Below are 21,257 nucleotides of genomic sequence, written 5' to 3'. Positions count from 1 at the left end.
GGAGGAGCGCAAGGTCTCTTAACATCCACCAGCTCCGTGATGTCATCGTGGAGGATGCATTGTGATCTGGAAGGTCTTATATAGACAGGTGTGTGGCTTTCCTAATCAAGTCCAATCAGTATAATCAAACACAGCTGGACTCAAATGAAGGTGTAGAACCATCTCAAGGATGATCAGAAGAAATGGAAAGCACCTGAGTTAAATATATGAGTGTCACAGCAAAGGGTCTGAATACTTAGGACCATGTGATATTTCAGTTTTTCTTTTTTAATAAATCTGCAACAATGTCAACAATTCTGTGTTTTTCTGTCAGTATGGGGTGCTATGTGTACATTCATGAGGAAGAAGAATGAACCTAAATGATTTTAGCAAATGGCTGCAATATAACAAAGAGTGAAAAATTTAAGGGGGTCTGAATACTTTCCGTACCCACTGTATATTATATATATATATATATATATATATACACACACATATATATACACACATATATACACACACACACACACTCACACACTGCTCACAAAAAAAACATTTAAGGTACACGTTAAAAACACATCAGATCTCAATGAAGAAAAATATCATGCTGGATATCTATACTGATATGGACTGGGTAATGTGTTAGGAATGAAAGGATGCCACATAGTTTGATGGAAATGAAAGTTATCAACCTACAGAGGGCTGAATTCAAAGACACCCCGAAAACCAAAAGTGAAAAAGCGATGCAGCAGACTAGTCCATTTTGCTGAAATTTTATTGCAGCAACTCAAAATGGTACTCAGTAGTTTGTATGGTCCCCACGTGCTTGTATGCATGACTGACAACATCGGGGCATGCTCTTAGTGAGACGACGGATGGTGTCCTGAGATATTTCCTCCCAGATCCGGACCAGGGCATCACTGAGCTCCTGAACAGACTGAGGTGCTACCTGGAGGCATTGGATGGACCGAAAAATAATGTCCCAGAGGTGTTCTATTGGAGTTACGTCAGGCAATGGTATCAATTCCTTCATCCTCCAGGAACTGGCTGCATACTCTAGCCACATAAGGCCAGGCATTGTTGTCCACCAGGAGGAACCCAGGACTCACTGCACCAGTGTAGGGCTGGACAATAGGTCCAAGGATTTCATCCCAATACCCAATGGCAGTCCGGGTGCCATTGTCTAGCTCCATGGATATGCCTCCCCAGACCTTCACTGACCCACCACCAAACCGGTAATGCTGAATGATGTTACAAGCAGCATAAAATTTTCCACGGCTTCTCCGGACTCTTTTGAGTGTGTCACATGTGCCCAGGGTGAACCTGCTCTCATCTGTGAAAAGCACAAAGCGCCAGAGGCAGACCGGCCAATTCTTGTGTTCAATGGCACGGTTCCACGGTGCCAGGCAGTGAGCACAGGGCCCATAGAGAATGTTGGGCCCTCAGGCCACCCTCATGAAGTCTGTTTCTGATGGTTTGGTCAGAGACTGCTGAAGGTCATTTTGTAGGGCTCTGGTAGTGTTGATTCTGTTCCTCCTTGCACAAAGGAGCAGATACTGGTCCTGCTGATGGGTTAAGGACCTTCTACGGCCCTGTCCAGCTCTCCTAGAGTAACTGCCTTTCTCCTGGAATCTCTTTCATGCTCTGCAGACTGTGCCAGGAGACACAGCAAACCTTCTGGCACACACATATATTATATATACATACATATACACACATATCTTCTATTTTTTCCTTCCTTATGGCATCCTTTAAAGGAAGTTTATAGCCACAGTGTACACTTTCATTTTATAATATCAGCATTGAAATATCAATACAAACAACAATAGTTTGTTTTGACAATCCAATATAAGCCTACTTGAAAAATGTTCTGTGGGGTTTTGAGTTCTGCCTGTCTGCTGGCCATCTCTTTCCACAACGTCCTGGATTCCCTGCATGCTTTGCAGCTTTTCCTCTGCGGTTTACTTTTTAATTTCTAAGGACTACATATCCCATGGTACTTTGCTGTCACCTGCAAGCTGTGATTTCTGTACTGATTCTGCCTCCTGAAACTCCTTCTCTCAGCACTTCTGTAGTTCAGAAGACAGGCTCTGAATTCTGTGACACAGCAGTGCTTACTCACTATGCTAAATTTAAGGAAGAAATTGTGTGGGGGGATCTTCAGAAAGTCTACAAACCTAAAGATCATTCAAATTAAAAAGAGCAGCGGGTCCAAAGCGCTTTTTGGCCCTAGTTCTGTGGGTCACAGGAGTGCACTTATTTCTGCACTCCTGTAACCCAGGTTGAGCCAAGAGTGGGCTAAAGACCACTGTCAGCTAACATCACTCAGCTGCTCCAGACTCTGGAGGGATCTTGACTTCAATGTTGGGATCTACCCAGATGCCGCTCCTGCCCCCTCCACAGCCCAGCACCCTAGTGAGATTTGAAGAGGCTGGGCAGAGAGCCGGTGACAGTCACTGCTCACTGAAGACTAAGAACGGAGCAATCAGCTGTGCTTGACCGCACAGTTCTCGGTCTTCGAGGCAGCGTGGGACCGATGCTGCATCCACATAGGGGAGTATAAATAGTTTTTTTTTGTAATCCCGCACTTTTATTCTTATTAGAAATAGGCTAGAAATAATCTAAATACAATGTGGAAATGAAGATATGATTTTACATTTTGATCATAGATACACTAGATTATATAAAGTCCACTGAAGTTTCTGGGGCTTTATTATCAAATATTCTTGTGTAAATGATGTAAAGTGTATTTGTCTGCCAGTATTAGACAGGGGTAGGAAATAAGCAGGATGTGGGAGTAATGAAAGCCTTTCCTACAAAGGTTACAGTGCATGTTGATTCTGGTTTAAAGACCTGCATCACATTATGTAAAGCACAGTTTTGTGTTTTCAACAGCTTGTAATTATAAAAAGGCAATATTCATGGTTTAATTACTATTGAAGTATAAAGTCAAAAATTATAGCAGGGAACGGTTAAACCTCCTGTGGAAATTTCCCTGAAACACAACAGAAAATTAAAGGGAAATTTCTCCAAAGCATAGAGTGGCTGTCATGGGTCTGCCACTTAAGGGTTAACTTAGTGCAGACTAATTTCAGTGATTGGCAACAGGCTGCATTATTTAAACACCTTAGCAGCACTGTGTCTTTGCTGTCTGATCTGCATCTTCCTGTGACCCCTGCTCCTGTTTGCCTGCTTCTGTGATTGATCTCCTGTATGACCCCGCTTGACTTTTGGACTTCCCTTGCTTTCTGTCTGTACCTGACCTCGGCTCACCTCTGACCCTGAATCTGCCTGCTCCTTTGGATTCCACGCCGCCTGCCAGTTGTTGACCCAGCCTGTGTTCTGATCCATTTGCCTGTGGGCCCCGCTCCAGCATCTTCCGTCTGAGCTCTACCGGCCTCCTTACCTCCGCTTGAATCCACACCCATCTGAACTATGTACTGTCTGCCACCAGATCTTACTTCTGGGTGTGCGCGAGTGTGGACTCGGGTGTTCCAGCCTTCAGCCTGCCTGCTGTTCGGATCCTCCTACCAGCTGGTTATCTCCTCTAAAGTATCTGGGACCTTGGAGCTGCCCGTCCAACAGCTGACCTGCCAGGCCCTCATACCATTCTGCTCTTCCATGCCACCTGTCTACTCTACCAGGGGCTGCGAGTCAGATACGTAAGGGAGGCCTTCCTCGGCACTATCGGACTCATCAGTCAGGTACGTGAGAAGTTGACAATGGCCCTATACAACACAAGTTCCAAAAAACGTTTGAACACTGTAAAATCGACATAAAAACAAACTGCAAATGTTTTGCAAATCTCTTAAACATATTTTATAAACAATAAAAAAATAGAATAGAAATTGGAAAGCATTTAAAAATGTGTTATGGCCATCAAAATTACTTATTTTCTAAAATGGTACATTTTTTCATTTTAAACATTTGATATGTTTTCTATTTTCTATTGTAAATAAAATATGGGTTTAGGAGATTGCAAATCATTGCATTCTGTTTTTTTCACATGCAGGGCCCAGTGGCACCGGGGGACTTTGGCTGCCCTTCTGCACAGTGAAGTAAACAGTTGCAGTAGTAATTCGACAACATTTATGTATAGGAAGTTTGGGAACCTGTATAAGATTGCTTTGAAATTCATTAGACTTTTAAATTATTGGTCTTTGAATTGGAGGTGGAGACGTAGGGAACCCTTTAAATAGTCATAGGGGTTAATTTATTAAAGGCAAATGTACTGTGCACTGTAATTGCACCCATATGTGCAGTTGCTCTAAATCCGAGGGGAAGCTCTGCCGATTTCTATCATCTGCAAACCCAAATTTTTAACTTTTTTAACTTGCAAGTTACCCTCTGATCTAGAGCAAGTACACAGACTATTTACCTTTAGTAAATAAATCCCATAGTTATAGTTCCAAACAAAATTGAAGGGAAATTCCATCTTGAATAATTGGCCTTTCTTGGGTTCTTTCTTCCCAACTTGACCTGCTTCCAGACAAAGAAAATGTCCTTCCTGCAAAAGTTTGTGCAAGCTAAATACCTAAAGTCCTATCTGCTGGGCTGCCCGAAGACCTGTGAGGATAGATTGGCTGCATAAGTGACCTGTCTGCCCATCAAGATTGGCTGGTGGAACAATAAACAAATGCTGTCTGCCTGGCAAAACATTTCTATTGGACAAGAAAGGGAGGAGATGAATGATGCCTACAACACCACTTCTCTAATGGCGAGAATAGTTATCAGTACATCTTTTCTAACCTAGCTGATGAACTTTTCCAACAGACAATAGCTGTAGAGTGAAGTTAAGATCCGGTCCACACTAGCACGACTTGTCAGGCGACTTGTCAGCCTGACCAGTCGCGCTCCCTCGCGGTCCATTGACCGCCACAGGACCCGTTCTAATAGGAGCGACACAAGTCGCTCTGACTTAGAAAAAGGCTCCTGTACTACTTCGGGGCGACCTCGGAGCGACTTGCATAGACTTCCATTATGTGAAGTCCCTGCAAGTCGCTCCGAAGTCGTGGTGCATGGCAATGCACAAGTCGCCCCCGAAGTAGTACAGAGTCGTGTCGCCTTAGTGTGAACCGACTCAGGCTCCATCCAGGACATTAGTTTGTCACACAATCTGGTCAAAAATGGCTAGTCAAAGTAATCTTGACTACTGCAATTTCTGACTCCCTGATCTGGAATCAAAATACTCCTTCTGGGTCAATGACTGAAAACATTGAAGCTAGAGCATAATGATAGTTGGACAAAATAACATTTTCAGAGGATAGGGTTTCCAAAGGCAGTCTTCAAACTTCATTCAGCACAAGTTTTTTTTTTTTTTTTATCTCTATGATCCTCTTCGAATGTTCTCACAATAGCATTTTGCTAAGTTCCTTGCAGGTGTTACAGCTCAATCAGATATTTGGTGACTTATCTTTATTAGAGTTGCTCTTTATCAGTTCCATTGCATTTCTCTGCTGACCACGTCAATGAATGGCCCTCACAGTCTCATTACCTGAAATGGTTGTAACCACTACTAACTTAGTTGGAAATTGTATTTTATTTGTATTGTAAACTCAGGTTTATATTGATGCCACTTATTTAAAAGCTACCTGGGATTCAAGATTATCTTTTTTTTTTTGATTTGCCCGTGCTGGGAATTTTTCAACTATCACAGAATCTGTAAAAGCCAGTGAACAAAGATCACATTCCAGTTTCATTACGTTAGAGCTAGTTTGTGATACATTAAAGTTCAATGTGCTGAACTAAGCAAATTAAAGGATTGTTGTGCGTAAAACCGAAACTGGTTGCTATAGCAGTGGTAAAAGCCTTGAAAATATTGCCTTATTCAGTTACTGCAACTCAAAACTGAATATCTTTCAACTACTATGCATCCCAAAGTCACAAAGTTTGCAAAACAAAGAAAAGTGGCTTGAGATTTAGTGCAGTCCTTTTTGCCTTGGACACATTCTTTTGTTAGAGGCGGGGAGGGCGAGTACTGTCCTGGAATGTAAGGTCGCCCTAACAGCAGCAACACATTCAGAAACATCATCCAAACATGCAGAGATTAACTTGCTTCTAAACATGTGGGGGTTGGGGGGAGTAAGACAAATGAAAAAAGAAAAAAAAAAACTGCCCACCTGCCATTAAGAAACTTCCAAAATCCATTTTATGTAATATTTTTGCATGCTTTGCAAAGAAACTAAGAATCTCTGTTCATGTTTTGCATTTCAAAGTGGCGTATTTCTACAGTATAAAGAAGAATCCATACAATCAAAATTGATAAACCTGTGCCTTTAATTAGGGTGAAGATGATTCATAGGCTGACAAAGTACAGAAATATACAAGCAAACTGATTTAAAGCTTATTCCAACTTTTTTGTTTTGGTCAGAATAGGAAAAATGTAGAATTTCTGCCATGTTTTTATTTCTATATGTGGCCCAATTGAAGAGTTTTCCCATTTCAGACAGCAACAAAATTTGAACAGGCTCTAGTCATTCTCTGCCCTATCCAAAACTATAAAAAAACGTTTTTGGAGTTGGGTTATACATTTACAGCAGACATGTAAATGCATGTAGTTCACATTAGTATCATGATTTATTGGTAGTACAATAAAGTTTCTGGCAGACCTGTTTTTGTTTTGTTCTTCAATATATGGTTGTTTATGGTAACACACACGCTGTTGCACAAGACAACCTATCATCCAACAATTTCTTTGTGAATGGCATGAAAGCCAAAGCTGGAAACACACTATACAACTTTTGTTGTTAGATTTCCTTTGGATTCACCTTCAATTATGTAGTGCGAGGGCCTGCCTGATTGCATACAAATTTAAAGTGTTTAGGTCTGACCTCATATTACCGTATATACTCGAGTATAAGCTAAGTTTTTCAGCATATTTTTTGTGCTGAAAAACGTCCCCCTCGGCTTATACTCAAGTCAAAAAAAAAAAAAAAATGTCCCCAGCCGGCCCGACGTGCTTTAGATTTAAAAATGGTGCCAACATGTCACCGCGCATGCGCCACCATCGCTCGGGACAAGCCGAACTTATACGAGCTTTCCCGAGCGGCGGTGGCGCATGCACAATGACGTGTTGGCGCCGGGCGGCACCATTTTTAAATCTAAGGCGCCTTGGAACAGGTAAGTGAAACCCAGCCGTACTACCTGCCATTATGCGGGGATACTACAAGGGATGCAGTGCTGTGGGCATGGTACACCTGTACCATGATCACAGCCCTGCATTCTCCTGTACCATGCCCGCAGCCCTGCATTCTCCTGTACCATGCCCGCAGCCCTGCATTCTCCTGTACCATGCCTGCAGCCCTGTATTCTCCTGTACCATGCCCGCCGCCCTGCATTCTCCTGTACCATGCCCGCCGCCCTGCATTCTCTCCCTAGGCTTATACTCGAGTCAATAATTTTTCCCATTTTTTTTTGGTAAAATTAGGGGCCTCTGCTTATACTCGGGTCAGCTTATACTCGAGTATATACGGTATATGGTTTTGTTAAATCTAAAGGAAAAAATCTAAAGACAATTGTACAGTGTGTATCCAGCTTTATTGGGGAGATGAGGTCTGAGGCTTAAGCGATTGAGCAAGATTAATTTTTATTATTACTATACATTTTTGCCCAAATCTCTGCTGATAGAGAAAAAAAAGTATTGTCCAGGGAAATAATTTTCATTATTTGACGGGTATAGTCAACCTAAAAAGCTATAACTACTACAAATGCATGGCGTGCTCTGCAAGGCAACACTGGCACAATTAGAACTAAATATCTGAGAGAATCCACCCAGAAGATACAAGACCCCAAAACAAAGGATCAACAGGTCTTTATTGTGCAGAATTAATCATTTTGACATGTTAGAAGGCAATAAATCGGCTTCTCCCTTATTTTAGTACTGAGACAGGCCCTAGGGTCAGGTATCAGCAGAGCACAATCTTATAGCTTCAATGGCCAATCCACCACAAAGCCTGTATCCGTAGCTGAGATATTTGGAGCACATTTGCAAAAGTGCTTCAGCTTTCCATGTTATTTTATGTTAACATCTAAGCATGTTCTGTCCCCCACAGTTTAGCACGCTTTTGGCCTCAATAGACTTCAATAGGAATACCTAACAATCGGCTCCTCCTAGTACCTAGCTTTCCTTTGAAAAAAGCTTAACAACCAAAGATGCCGCTGCTCAACTACGTTTAGATCATTAAACCAAGGACTCGGACTTGAGAAAGAATAACAAATACTGTTACACATGACTCATTAGTTTCTCCAAATAAAGTAGACCTGTCCTTCACATTATCTACTGTGAATCATATGCAACAATGTCTGCACATTTGTCTGATAGGTGAGGGAGTGCTTCATATCTTGTGGGAAAGGAGAGATACAGGAAACCCGCCAAACCTCCTACGCATCTGCCCTGTGAGGAAGCCTGGAGCAAGAAAAAAAAAAAAAAAATTCCTGTCTGCTTAGCAACTTCTTGAAAATAAGGCCTTGTGATCACAAAACAGTGGTCACCTGACCTGCAGCTTTTACCTAGATGGGGGGGTTGGAGGCTGGGAGCACTGTGTGCTTTTTTTACCTGGCCTGCCAAGCAGTGGCGTAGCATGGGTTGTCAGCACCCGGGGCAAGGCAAGTAATTTGCGCCCCCTAAGACGCAGGATTTTAGCACTCGAGTCTCTTCCTCTAGATTAGTTAAAGAAACCCTTACCCCCTAAGCACATGTATTGTTTGTTATGAAAATACTGATGTAATTAAAGTAAAATGCATCTAAATACAAGTTTGAATGACCAGCGTGCCCCCTTTCAATGCAGAGAGACCAGCATGTCCCCTTTCAATGCAGAATGACCAGCGTGCTCCCTTTCAATGCAGAGAGACCAGCACGCCCCCTTTCAATACAGAGAGACCAGCGTGTCCCCTTTCAATGCAGAATGACCAGCGTGCCCCCTTTCAATGCAGAGAGACCAGCGTGCCCCCTTTCAATGCAGAGAGACCAGCGTGCCCCCTTTCAATGCAGAGAGACCAGCATGCCCCCTTTCAATGCAGAATGACCAGCGTGCCCCCTTTCAATGCAGAGAGACCAGCCCGCCCCCTTTCAATGCAGAATGACCAGCGCGCCCCCTTTCAATGCAGAATGACAAGCGTGCCCTCTTTCAATGAAGAATGACCAGCGCGCCCCCTTTCAATGCAGAATGACCAGCATGCCCCCTTTCAATGCAGAATGACCAGCGTGCCCCCTTTCAATGCAGAGAGACCAGCGTGCCCTGGGTCCACTCTTTTTTGAAGCCTATTAGAGCCTCTGGCTCTAATCAGGTGATTAAAAAAAAAAAAAAAACCCACTCTGTGACAGCACCAGGCTGCTGACTCACTGTTAAACTGACTGAGCAGTGAGGAGAGGCGGCATAGGCAGGGCTTGGTTTGCAACGCCACCCCACCCTACACCAATGGACAGGTGAGGCACAGTCCATCCCCTCCCCGCTCCTCCCCGCCATTTTCAGCCATAGGGCGGCCGCGCTGGACATCTCCCAGCCTAAAGATGGAGGCAGCCACAGACAGTGTGTGAACTGTGTATGTCATAGTCAGACAGACAGAGTGACACTGCTGATGCGCCCCCCCAGATGTTGCGCCCGGTGCGGTCCGCCCCCCCTGCACCCCCCACGCTACGCCACTGCTGCCAAGTTTGGGCTTGGGAACAAACGAGTCAGCACCTGCAGTGTTGAACCTTATGTGTTTAAACTAAATGAACAAGACTGCTGGGAATTCAAATGGTCCTTTTCTAGCTAGATCATCAAAAGACTGATATGTAAACATCGCTTAAAGTTGAAATTCCAGACACCACCTAACTTATCTTAAAATGGTCTTCTCCGCCTCCTTCTAACATCTATTCTATATAACCTTTGTAAGATAGATCCGTACACTTACCTATTTCCAGGCTGGTCCAGTCACATGATCACCCATAGGCTTCAGTGGCCCATCTACTGTCGGCACTCCCTCTCCCCTGCAGCACCAATAGCTGACACAGGGGAGCTGAGTCACATGACCGGACTGAAGCGACCTGAAAATAGGCAAGTCTACAGATCTTTCTTACACCGGTTAGTCAGAGTAGGAAGTGGGGGTGGGTGAGTGCTGTATTTTGGCCTAGGCCGACAAGGCCCAGGCCTAGGGTGGCAGCAAAATAGCCGTCCCCGCCTCCACATAAGACTCTATTGGCCACTGGTTGCTAGAGCCACCAGGCGTCTAGCAACCAGTGATGTCACAGCTTTAACGCCCTGCCCCCTTGCCCCCCTTCCCCTCCCCCCCTTCTCTCTCCCTCTCTCTCTCCCGCCCACCCCCTTCTCGAGATCTCAGGGGTTCTTGTTTGGAATTGTAGTCGCATCCGTTAAACAGGAAAGGGTTTGGAAAATTTACATAGAAGCGGGAGAGGGAGTGCCCAGTTTTAGTCTGGCCTAGGGCAGCACAAAACCAAAATACACCACTGGGGATGGGTATTAGATGGTTTTAAGACTAGTTAGGTGGTGCGTGGAACTAACAATTCTTAGATCTTTCTATACAAATACATGTATCATTATTCTGTAGTTTGACTACAGTTTGACATATTAAACAATGTCAACAATGTAAATGTAAGCTGTCTACAAAGGTTTTTATAAAAAAAAAAAAAAAAAAAAGCACAGGCCAAGTTTGGATGTGCTCTTGCAGATTCTCTTTTCAGAGTTGTTTGACAGGCAGTGAAGAAGCAATAGGTCACCTCCTCGCTGCTTGATGTAACCCTGTAAATACCACAGCACCATGCCAAAATTGTGTGGGTTATACACAGTTGCAGGGTGGTTGTGGTGTAGCCCTATTTACTTTAATGGCTTGCATTCAGCAGTGGTACTGCCCACCAAATGTGATGGGGGGGGGGGGCATACATTTTTGCCACAGCATGTGTATAACCCCATCCAGCTACCTTTGCAGAATAAGGGAGGTGGTAAAAATGTGGCTTAACCATCCATTTGTACTGCTCTCCAACCATATTCAGTATAAACGAGCCCAGTGTCATATTTTGGTATCACAATACTAAAATATTTATATAGACGCTTTGAAATGTTCACATTAGCATTTACCAAACAACCTTATTCATAAGGGTACCCAAAGCGTATCTAAACCCAAGAACAAAAATTGATTACCAATTCCTAGATGTGGTGGAACCTGGTAACATACTTCCATGTCCTAGGGTGCCAACTGTACTAAGAATCATTGTCCCCTTTGAACAGGGAGTTTAAGATTACATAATATCTCCCTCTCTGCTCCATAACAGAAGGAGGTGTTTTGTAGTCCACAAAGTTGGCAGGAAAAATGCTGGCAACAGTCAGGAGGCAGAGAGTACAAGAAGGTATCATTCACAAGACTTTGGCTGGATAAAGAGCTATCTTAATCAAAGAATATAACCGAAAACTTTCAATGGTATATTAACCAGCCCAAAAGGAAACAAATGAGAAGTAGAAGAGACATAAGCTGGCAACTCGATAGCTTCTTGGTGAAAAAAAGTTTATTTTTGCACTAGAGCAATGGCAGAGTCCAACAGATTCTAACGCGTTTCAGCCAAAGTCTTCCTCATAGAAGAAAGGCTTTGGCCGAAACGCGTTAGCATCTGTTGGATTCTGCCATTGCTGTAGTGCAAAAATAAACTGTTTCATTAAGAAGCTATCAAGTTGCTGGCTTATGTTTCCTTTGGATCTGCAGTGAATGCCCTAGCCAGAGCACCTAAACTCTGCTCATATACTCTTCTTCAACATAGCAGTAGAGCTTGGGTGGGTCTTTGTGTGCTTCCGTTAAATAAGTATACACTTTCCAAAGTAATAAGAACTCTTTAAAAGAGTTCTTAAAAGAAGAAGGCCAAAAGTCCACTACAAGTTCATTTTTTTTTTGTATACCTGCTGTTCCTGTACATGGGTAAGTATGCAGCTACTGTGTATATAATCCATTTATACTGCAGCTTGTGTAACATACATGTAAATGCATGACCATTGATGTATACACATGCAAATACTCATCTAAAATAATGAGCTGCACTATGCAGAACCTGTTTATTTACCTGTGTACAGAAAGGGAGGGGATGAACAGTCCATGCACACCATGCATGGTTTCACTTTTGTGTGAGATGAAAAGCCAGAGAGAAGGTTCAGATACTAAGTATCAGCTGTTTTGTCGAGCTAGTTGATGCCCACAGGGCCACCCACTGATTGAATTTTCAGCAGGAATCAACAATTTGAGCCAACCATGATAGTAGTCAGTTGCAGACTTCTAGGCCTAGCATTGAAAAATGTCAGTAGGTTGTAAACCACCTTCAAAATATACATTTACAAGACTCAAGAGTAACAAAATACAACCTAAAACGGATATGACTGACCCATACACTGGACCACTTTGTTTAAAAGAAACCTGTGCTAAGAGAGGTAAAGAGACTGCCAGCTCCTTCTGGAGATGCTTTTTCCTTGTTTGCCTCTGGCTTTAATTCTTTCAAGGACCCAGAACAAGCATGCAGAAATAAGGCCTCCTTTATACGTGGTGTACTATACCATATCCATAATCGGTCCCTGATTTCAAAGGACTGTCCCCGATTCGGAACAAAGTCCCACTGTCCCTCTTTCCTCCACACTTGTCCCTCATTTTGGTCTGATCTATATAGTTGTATATAAAATGCACTTTTTATCTTTCAAAAAGTGTTTCTCTTTGCTAGACCTTTCACCCAATTTTAAAATTGCTGCATTTGTAAATGTCAAAAGCCAGTATAAAAGGAATAGTAGAGGTAAAAAACAAACACTTGTGGGTTAGCGAATCATTTTTTTTGTATAATCCTCCTTTAAAGGGGGGCATGTCAGGGTGTGTGTCCTATGCCTACAAACTTTTGCTAATAAGTGTCCCTTGCTCTGAATCCCAAAACGAAAAAAGGAAATTGAATAAGAAAAGTGTATGGCAAGCTTAAAAGCGGTAGTAAACTGCGGCTGGTGGGAAAAAAAAAAAAACGCCCTGCAAGGCAATGGCCTAATGTGATCGTATGCAGAAAAACGTATCTTAGAATGAAGCCCTTCAGCGCCGTGCTGTCACCACTGAGGGGGGCTTCCATCTTCCTTCTGGGATTCGCGCCCCCGGCTTCATATATGGCCATGGGCGTTAAGACTTCACTCCCGCGCATACATGCGGGAGCCGCCATTAATGGCACAGGCTCTGAAGGTCTGGCACCGTGAGTCGGACCTTCAAAAACGCATGCGCCGGTGACGTCATCGACTGCATGCACTCTATATCTCCTAAACAGTTCAAGTTTTGGAGATATTTACAGTACCTACAGGTAAGCCGATTATAGGCTTACCTGTAGGTATAAGTGGTGTAACAGTTTACTACCACTTTAAAGTGGTTGTAAGCCGCTGGGTGACTTTTTCTGACCTGCAAGGTAAAGCCATAATGTGCTAGTATTCATCGCATACTAGCACATTATGTGAAACTTACCTGCAAAATGCACGTCATTGCTGGAGGCCGCGTCCATCTTCACCGATCTTCCTTTCGGGTCTACGGACTCCGGCTTTGTGATTGGTCGGAGCTGTGATGACGTCCCTCCTGTGCATGCGTGGGGGAGCTGCCATCAACCGCACACTGCCCAGGCGGCAGCTCCTTCAGAGCCCATCCCCGATGACGTCTTTGGCTGGATATATGGTAAATATCTCCTAAACGGTGCACGTTTAGGAGATATTTACAGTACCTATAGGTAAGCCTATAAAAAGGCTAACCTATAGGTACAAGTCAAAGATTGAAGTTTACAACCACTTTAATTACAAGTTTCTTTTCATAAAGTAGGTGTATAGTGAATGCACAATAATAAAGATGCAGACTCTATCTGTCTAGGCGTGATAACTGTGAGGTTTACAGGTGGCAAACTATTTCCTTGTTGCAAATCGAAACTTCTAAATGATAATGCCCTATCCCTGGTTTAGATGGCATTCCCTGGTAATATCAATGTTACTACCTTCACATATTCCACAGCACACTACAAGTGCATGAAATTACATCATTTTTCAATGGCAATAGACAATTTAGAGAATCTGCAGTGAGCACATATTTGAGTTATCATCGCAGTGTTTTCCTGTAGGTCATTTTTTTTTTTTTTTTAATGCGTCATTTACTTTTCTACATGCTTCATGAACCACGCTATATAGAAATTTAGCAACTAGAGGGAGCTCTGTATTTCACTACAGTTGCTTAGCCTCACCACCAAACTCTAAGATATCAGCCACATAGGAAGTGCATGATTTTCATAGATTGGCACGGTGACGAGGAGTAGTAAAAATACAACCAATGTGTTGTACTACATAGCTGGAATCGGATCCTATGCAACAAGCAAACATGGCTGCTCCACTGTGCTTCGCAATGACAACTTTGCAAAGATACAGAATATTTAAAACATTAACACATTTTATTACTATTCTATAGATCACGCTTACTCCTCAGAGAAAGGAAATATTGGCCATAATTATCCTAAAATCTTTTGGATCTTATACATTCAGCACCCACAACACAGAACTTGCTGTCATCCATTGTTCAGGAAGCACTCTCTAGGGAAGTTTTTAAAAGACTCCTCAAGTCACACTTTTTACAACACTTTTTACAACAACTGACCAATCCTTCATTCCAAAGATCGCATCAACCTGTGCCTTGAGAACCCTGGGAGCACAGTGCTATAGAATTATTATTTGTAGAAGTAGTAAGGCTGGCCATACATTACACATACATAGTCAGGTTAAGAGCCGGTTCACACTGTGGCGACTTGTCAGGCGACTTGGTCGCCTGACAAGTCGCCGTGGGTCGCCTGCCATAGATTAGCACAGGACCCGTTCTAATAGGAGTGACACAAGTCGATACGACTTAGAAAAAGGGTCCTGTACTACTTTGGGGCGACCTGCATTGACTTCAATGATATGAAGTCCGTGCATGTCGCTCCGAGGTCGCGGTGCACGCTGTGCACCGCGACTTCACAGGTCGCCCCGGCAAGTCGGGTCGCCTGTATGTGAACCGGCTCTAAAAAGAGACACAAGTCTATCTAATTCAATAAATAAATAAATAAATAAATCACACAATCCTATACCCGCAGTTGATCCAGAGGAAGGTGAAAAACCCCAGCAAAGCATGATCCAATTTGCTACAGTAGGAAAAAAATCCTGATACGCCCAGAGGCATTCAGATTTTCCCTGGATCAACTTTACCTATAAATGTTAGGACAATTTTCTAGTACAATTTTCCTTTAGATTTACCAAATCCATATAGGAAGTCAAAACTAAACACTTTCAATTTGTTGGCGATAAGGCAGGCTCGTGTACTACACGAGTAAATCTAAAGGAAATGGAATAAGAAAATTGTATAATGTATGGCCAGCGTAATAGTAGTATTATATTAATCTTGTTTACATGTCGATCTCACATACATGTAAATAAAGCTGAATTGATGATGCATTCCCTTTAAATATTTGCAAATTCATGCACAATTGGTGCAAAGCAAAATTTTGTTGTCATTTTTTCACTCACCCGTAGCTATCTCCGGTTTGTTCGCTGTAACTTTGTTGGGCATAGTACATCTTCTGCATCCCTCCTGTTCCTGCTCCTGCTCCAGTAATTATCTTGTGGTGGTTGTTCATCATATCATACCTGCCGGAAACATCCTGGCCAGACTCTGCTCTGGTCAGTTTGCCTAGGGTATTGATCCGATTGTTGGACCCGTAAAGACTCATTCTGTTCGGAGATCAGCAACTAGCAAAGCATTTGCCCTAAGAAAAGAAGAAGTTGCATATGCGTCCGTAGTTAGACAGGTAGGCTTGCCCAGCCCAAGGCCAGAATTCCCAGGTATGGCGAGAAATTGGAAACCAGAAGAGAATGAAGCCAAAATAAATCTATTGTATGTGCAGGATGGACAAAAACCAAGCAGAGGAGCTTCGTCCTGTTTGCTGTGCAGCTCTTTGCCTCTGAACAGGGAGAGCCTGAAGCCAGAGACTGGGGGAGGAGTAGGAGGTGGCAGGTCTTATCCAGCACTCTCCTGTGAAAAGCCAGACACACCTTTCTTTCTCTCTCTCTCTCTCTTTTTTTTCCCAGAAGTATTGTGATTGCTGGTGACGCCCTAAATATCTGTTGTCCTAAGCTCTGCCTCTGGTATGACAGCTCCATTCACCTGAGCACAGCAAATTCTGCACAATGCATGCACAGTGCCCTCAAGCACACACTCAGACCTTTTTTCTTTTTATTCGAAAGGGCTTCCTCCGATTGTGAACAAGATATTGGCATATGGTAAACTGCAGTAATTAATGTAAAATAATCTATAATATAATAACTATTTCCCTTTACATTTTAGAGAGTTCTGGACCGGAAGGATTTGCTCATTAATGACCAGGCTATTTTTTACGATTCGGCACTGCGTTACTTTAACAGAAAACTGCGCGTTAGTGCGCGACACTGTACCGAAATAAAATTGATGTCCATTTTTTCCCCTCACAAATAAAGCGTCTTTTGGTGGCATTTGATCACCTCTGTGGTTTTTAGATTTTGCGCTATAAACAAAAAAAAAAAAAAAGAGCGACAATTTTTGAAAAAAAAAAAACAATATTTTTTTTAACTTTTTGCTATAAAACATTCCCAATAAAAAATTTTTGAAATCAAATTTATCAGTTTAGGCCAATGTATTCTGCTACATATTTTTGGTCAAAAAAAAATCCCAAAAAGCGTATATTAATTGGTTTGCGCAAAAGTTATAGCATTTACAAACTATGGGATAGATTTTTGGACGTATTAGTAATGGCAGTGATCAGCGATTTTTAGTCAGACTGCGACATTGCGGCGGAGAAATCTGACACTAAGTGATACTTTCTGGGGACCAGTGACACCAATACAGTGATCAGTGCTAAATAATATGCACTGTTACCGTATAAATGACACTGGCAGGGAAGGTACTGGGGGTGATCAAGGAGTTAAGTGTGCGCCTAAATTGTGCTTACTAACTGTGGGTGGGGGGGTGGGGGGACGCTCTGTGACAGGTACACAGAGATCAGTGTTTCTGCTTAGCTGACAGGAGAGCTGCCTGCCTTGTTTACATAGGCAGGCAGCTCTCCTCTCAGTTTCCCTGAAGATCGCGGGAGGCTGGCGGCAATCGCGCCCACTCATCCCGCGGTCTGGCTCCCACTGTGTCTCCTCACAGCGGGAGTGAGGCTCCGGGAGAGTGCATGCCATCGAGACCCAGAGCCAGGACAAGGGGTGGGCAGGAGGGACGGTTTCCCTGGGCGCAATGGTTTATTGCAGGGATGGGGGGGCGCCTTGACCCTAACCCTAAGGGAAGGGGGGAGCAGTTCGGCATCCTTGCCCTGGGCGCTGGATGACCTTGTCCCGGCACTGTCGAGACCACATATACATAGTCACGTAGATCTACGTGATTATGCGCAGCCGAGCCGCTCTGCCACAGTAAATCTGCGTGGGGCGGTCAGCAAGTGGTTAAAGGAGAAGTCCACCCTAACACTAAAATCCCTGCATGTATAGATCTCCACATTCTAACACTAACCTATCTAGCCCTGTAAAGGAAAAAAAAAAACACATCAGTACACACACCTTTTTTGAAGCCAATCCCACGCTGAGCAGTCAACCCCAGCTTCGCTGTGGAGGCGGGTGCAGAAGACATGGCCGACAATGGAAGTTTATGGGTGACGTCACTTCCCCATGCCCGTTGTCGGCCATGCCCTCTGCAGAGTTTCCGCCACTGGAGATCAGGTCAGATCGGCTTCAAAAAAGGCAACTATACTGCTTTCTTTACAGGGCTAGATACTAGACACTATAAAAATGCCAGTAGCGTTAGCTGTAGGAAGCTTAGAATAAGTTTTGCAGTGTATACCTTTTTTTTTTTTTTTAGCAAAAACTATACGCCCAGAAAAGCCTATGGCTCAAAAAACACTGATAAACGCAGAATAGTCGCAATTTTTAGCGTTTATCAGCATTAAGCTTTTTTAAAGTTAGAAAGTTTTTACAGCTGTAAACTCCTCTTTAGGCCTCATGTACACTGGACGTTCTAAAAACTCCAGTAATGTTAGCTGTAGAAAGCTGTAAAATGAGTTTTGCAGTGTTTTTTGCTGTAGCGTTTTTCAGAGTTTTTTTTAGCTGCAGCATTTTTAGCAAAACTATACTCCCACAAAAGCCTATGGCTCAAAAACTCTGAGAAATGCAGAATAGCATTTGTAAGGTTTTATCACCTTTAGGAGCGTTTTTATACCTAAAAAAACTCCTCCTTAAACCCACTAGTTCTGGGGGTTTTTTCCCAGCCAGAAAACACCCCTGCCAAAAAACGCTGATAACTGCTTATGTGTGCAAGGACACATAGGATAACATGCTGGGGAGTTTACGGGGTGCAGAAAAAAAAAATCTACACCTCCTCCCTGGGTCAGCTGATAGCCTCCCATGGCTTTCAATATAATTTCTACACTGATGACACTCAATCTATCTCTCCGTTCACTCCATCAGTCTCCTCACGCATCAATAATTTACTAACAGACATCAGCCTAGATGTCACACCACTTCCTCAAACCCAACTTGTCAAAAACTGAGCTCATAATATTTCCTCCCCCACATGTCTCTTCCCTGGACTTCTGTCAAGACCAATGGCACAACCATCCACCCATCTCCGCATGCCAGAGTGTGCTAGGTGTTATCCTGGACTCTGAACTCTCCTTTTGGCCCCACATCCAATCCCTTTCCAAGGCTTGCTGCCTCAACCTCCGTAACCTCTCCAAAATACACCCCTACCTAACCAATATAACCACAAAGCTCCTGCTATAGTCCAAATCATTTGGTCGGGGGGGGGGGGGGGATTATTGTGTGAGGTTGTTTTATAGGGATTGGGCATGGCCCCTTCACTCCAGTGAAGAGAACTATTAAGGCGTCAGCATACCAAGACATTTTGGACAACTTCATGCTCGCAACTTTGTGAAAACAGTTTGGAGATGGCCCTTTCCTGTTCCAAAATGACTACGCACCAGTGCACAAAGCAAGGTCCATAAAAGACATGGATGCGAGAGAGTTTGGGGGTGGAACTTGACTGGCCTCATCCTCATAGAACACCTTTGGGATGATTTAGAGCGCAAACTGCCAGCCAGGCCTTCTCATCCAAGATCAGTGCCTGACCCCACAAATGTGCTTCTGGAAGAATGGTGAAACATTCCCATAGACACACTCCTAAACCTTGTGGACAGCCTTCCCAGAAGAGTTAAAGCTGTTATAGCTAGCTGCTAAAGGGTGGGCCAACTCAATACTGAACCCTATGGATAAGACTGGGATGTCTTTAAAGTTATGTGCGTGTAAAGGAAGGTGTCTCAATACTTTTGACCATATAGTGTAGCTCTACAGATAATGGCGTAAGGCTTAAAAGTCTCAGAAAAAATGGCTAAATAAAACCTTCAAATGCAATTATGTAGGAGGCTAGAGATCATAATGAGAAAGATCTACTAGAAAATGGTGCTGGGAGTTGTGAATAAAGATAAGTTGGGAGCTTCAAAAAATTGTTGCAGTTAGAACAAGCGGTCACCAACAAAAATGATGCAAGTATTTGCGGCTATAAGGAGGAGAGAACGGTCATCCAATAGTATCACCTTTACGGAGTGCACAGGTGTTGGTGATGAAACGCATTGGGCGGAGCTTTTGGATGAAGTCACTGCATAGTATGGAATTCTGAAATTATAAGGCTGTAACAAGTAATGTGTTTATGCACATTGGAATGGGATTGTATAGTATGTAAAATGGACATGATTAAATTGTTTTTAAAGAGGTAAAAGCACTATATAGTTTTCTTTTTTGTGGTGATCCCTTAACATCCTGAAGAAACAGAGGAGTAAGGACACCTGGTGCAGAAAGAGGATTGCATTTATAAAAAGGGACCACACACCTCTTGAAGTGCGAGAGGCGAAAAATAGTTGGAATAAGAAGGGTCCCATTTAAAAAGGGACACAAGCCATTTATGACCCTTATATTAAAAGTGTGGGTAATACATTTACCCAGTGGAGGATGTTTGGCACTGAAGGTTAACAAGTGTAATGAATGTGCACTAAGGACTGAAGATTTGAGAGACTTCTTGCGCATGGACCCTTGTTTTTGGGATATTGTGATTATAGCACTACATTTTTTTTAGGTTAAAAAAAGTCTTGTACATACAGTAAGTGAGATAGGATATAGGTGTTGACAACTGTTTTTAGGATAGTGTGGATAGTTGGTGTCACATTGGTTTTTGAAAGAGCAGCACAGAGGAGAATTTAAGAAATTTGTTAAACTGCATGGGATCACGTTTTAGGGGATGTTTGACAGGCAGTGAAGAGGTGATACCTGTCGTGCCACAACTGCATACCTTGCACGCAATTGCACTGCAATTGCACTGCAATTGCTGCGGGGCACCATTTATTTGATTGGGTCCCCTTTGCCAGCGGTATCACCGGCTGAAAGCGACGTCATTACATTTTTCCTGAAATATGTGTAAAGCCCTGAGTGTCTGCAGGTCCTAGTTTATGTTGCTAGTCAGGGGGCAGTGAAACCATAGCTCAGCAGATCGATCCCCCGCTAAGAAATACGGAGTCCGCCTGACGTAAAAGGGGCCTTAAAAAAACCCTCATTAAATAAAAAACACAGCACTTAAAGCGGTAGTAAAACTTTGTTAAAATAAATAAATCACTTAAAGTGGAGTTCCACCCTATTTTTATACTTACCTCCATCTTCTCGCTCCGGGTCACCTGAAAAAGAAATGGATAATCGCATATTTTTTTTTTTTTTACTTACCTCGTAGCGAAGAAAATATACTTACCTTACTTCCTTCTTCCTCCTTCCTCGGCCGCGGCCCGTCGTCACTTCCTGGCTCTGCAATGATTCCTGGGAGCTGGACGTCATAGCTCCCAGGAATCATTGCGCCTGCACCGGCCCCGACGTCAGTTCCGGGTCGCGCGCGTCATCCCCTTCTAAACAGCTTCTGGGCATGCCCAGAAGCTGTGGAGGGGTGACGCGCGCGACCCGGAAGTGACGTCGGGGCCGGCGCAGAGCATCGTGGGACCACAGAAGGCGGAAGAAGACGCCGAAGAGGACGCGCTGGCTTCAAGCTGCCCACATCTGAGATGGCAGCGCTGGACAAGACGTTTGCAAGGTAAGTATTTCGTCTTGCAGGTAAGTGCAACCCGGGACAGATCAGAGGCTAGCCATTGTGGAATGCACTAGCCCTGACTGTCCCGGGGGTATTAAAAAAAATAAATAAAAATCCAGGGTGGAACTCCGCTTTAA

The 21,257-nt window shown here is 43.4% G+C and overlaps 1 protein-coding gene across 3 annotated transcripts in view; it reads right to left on the bottom strand.

Moving 5' to 3' along the window:
• The window catches only part of DSP (desmoplakin), an 81,348-nt gene extending 65,361 nt beyond the window's left edge, over positions 1–15,987 (bottom strand). Inside the window, exon 1 of one of the 3 annotated variants that reach the window (XM_082259203.1) lies at positions 15,504–15,987. In XM_082259203.1, the coding sequence (XP_082115329.1) occupies positions 15,504–15,706 (203 nt within the window). In that variant the 5' untranslated portion in view covers positions 15,707–15,987. The remainder of the gene's footprint in view (positions 1–15,503) is intronic. The other 2 variants (XM_082259204.1, XM_082259205.1) reach the window with 2 other exon arrangements.
• Positions 15,988–21,257: the final 5,270 nt, after the last annotated feature.

This window comes from Pelophylax lessonae (genome assembly GCF_965119305.1).
Source record: "Pelophylax lessonae genome assembly, chromosome: 5".
In the NCBI taxonomy this organism is placed as follows: domain Eukaryota; kingdom Metazoa; phylum Chordata; class Amphibia; order Anura; family Ranidae; genus Pelophylax; species Pelophylax lessonae.
The sequence above is the reverse complement of the archived record's forward strand: the minus strand, read 5'-3'. Positions and strand labels throughout refer to the sequence as shown.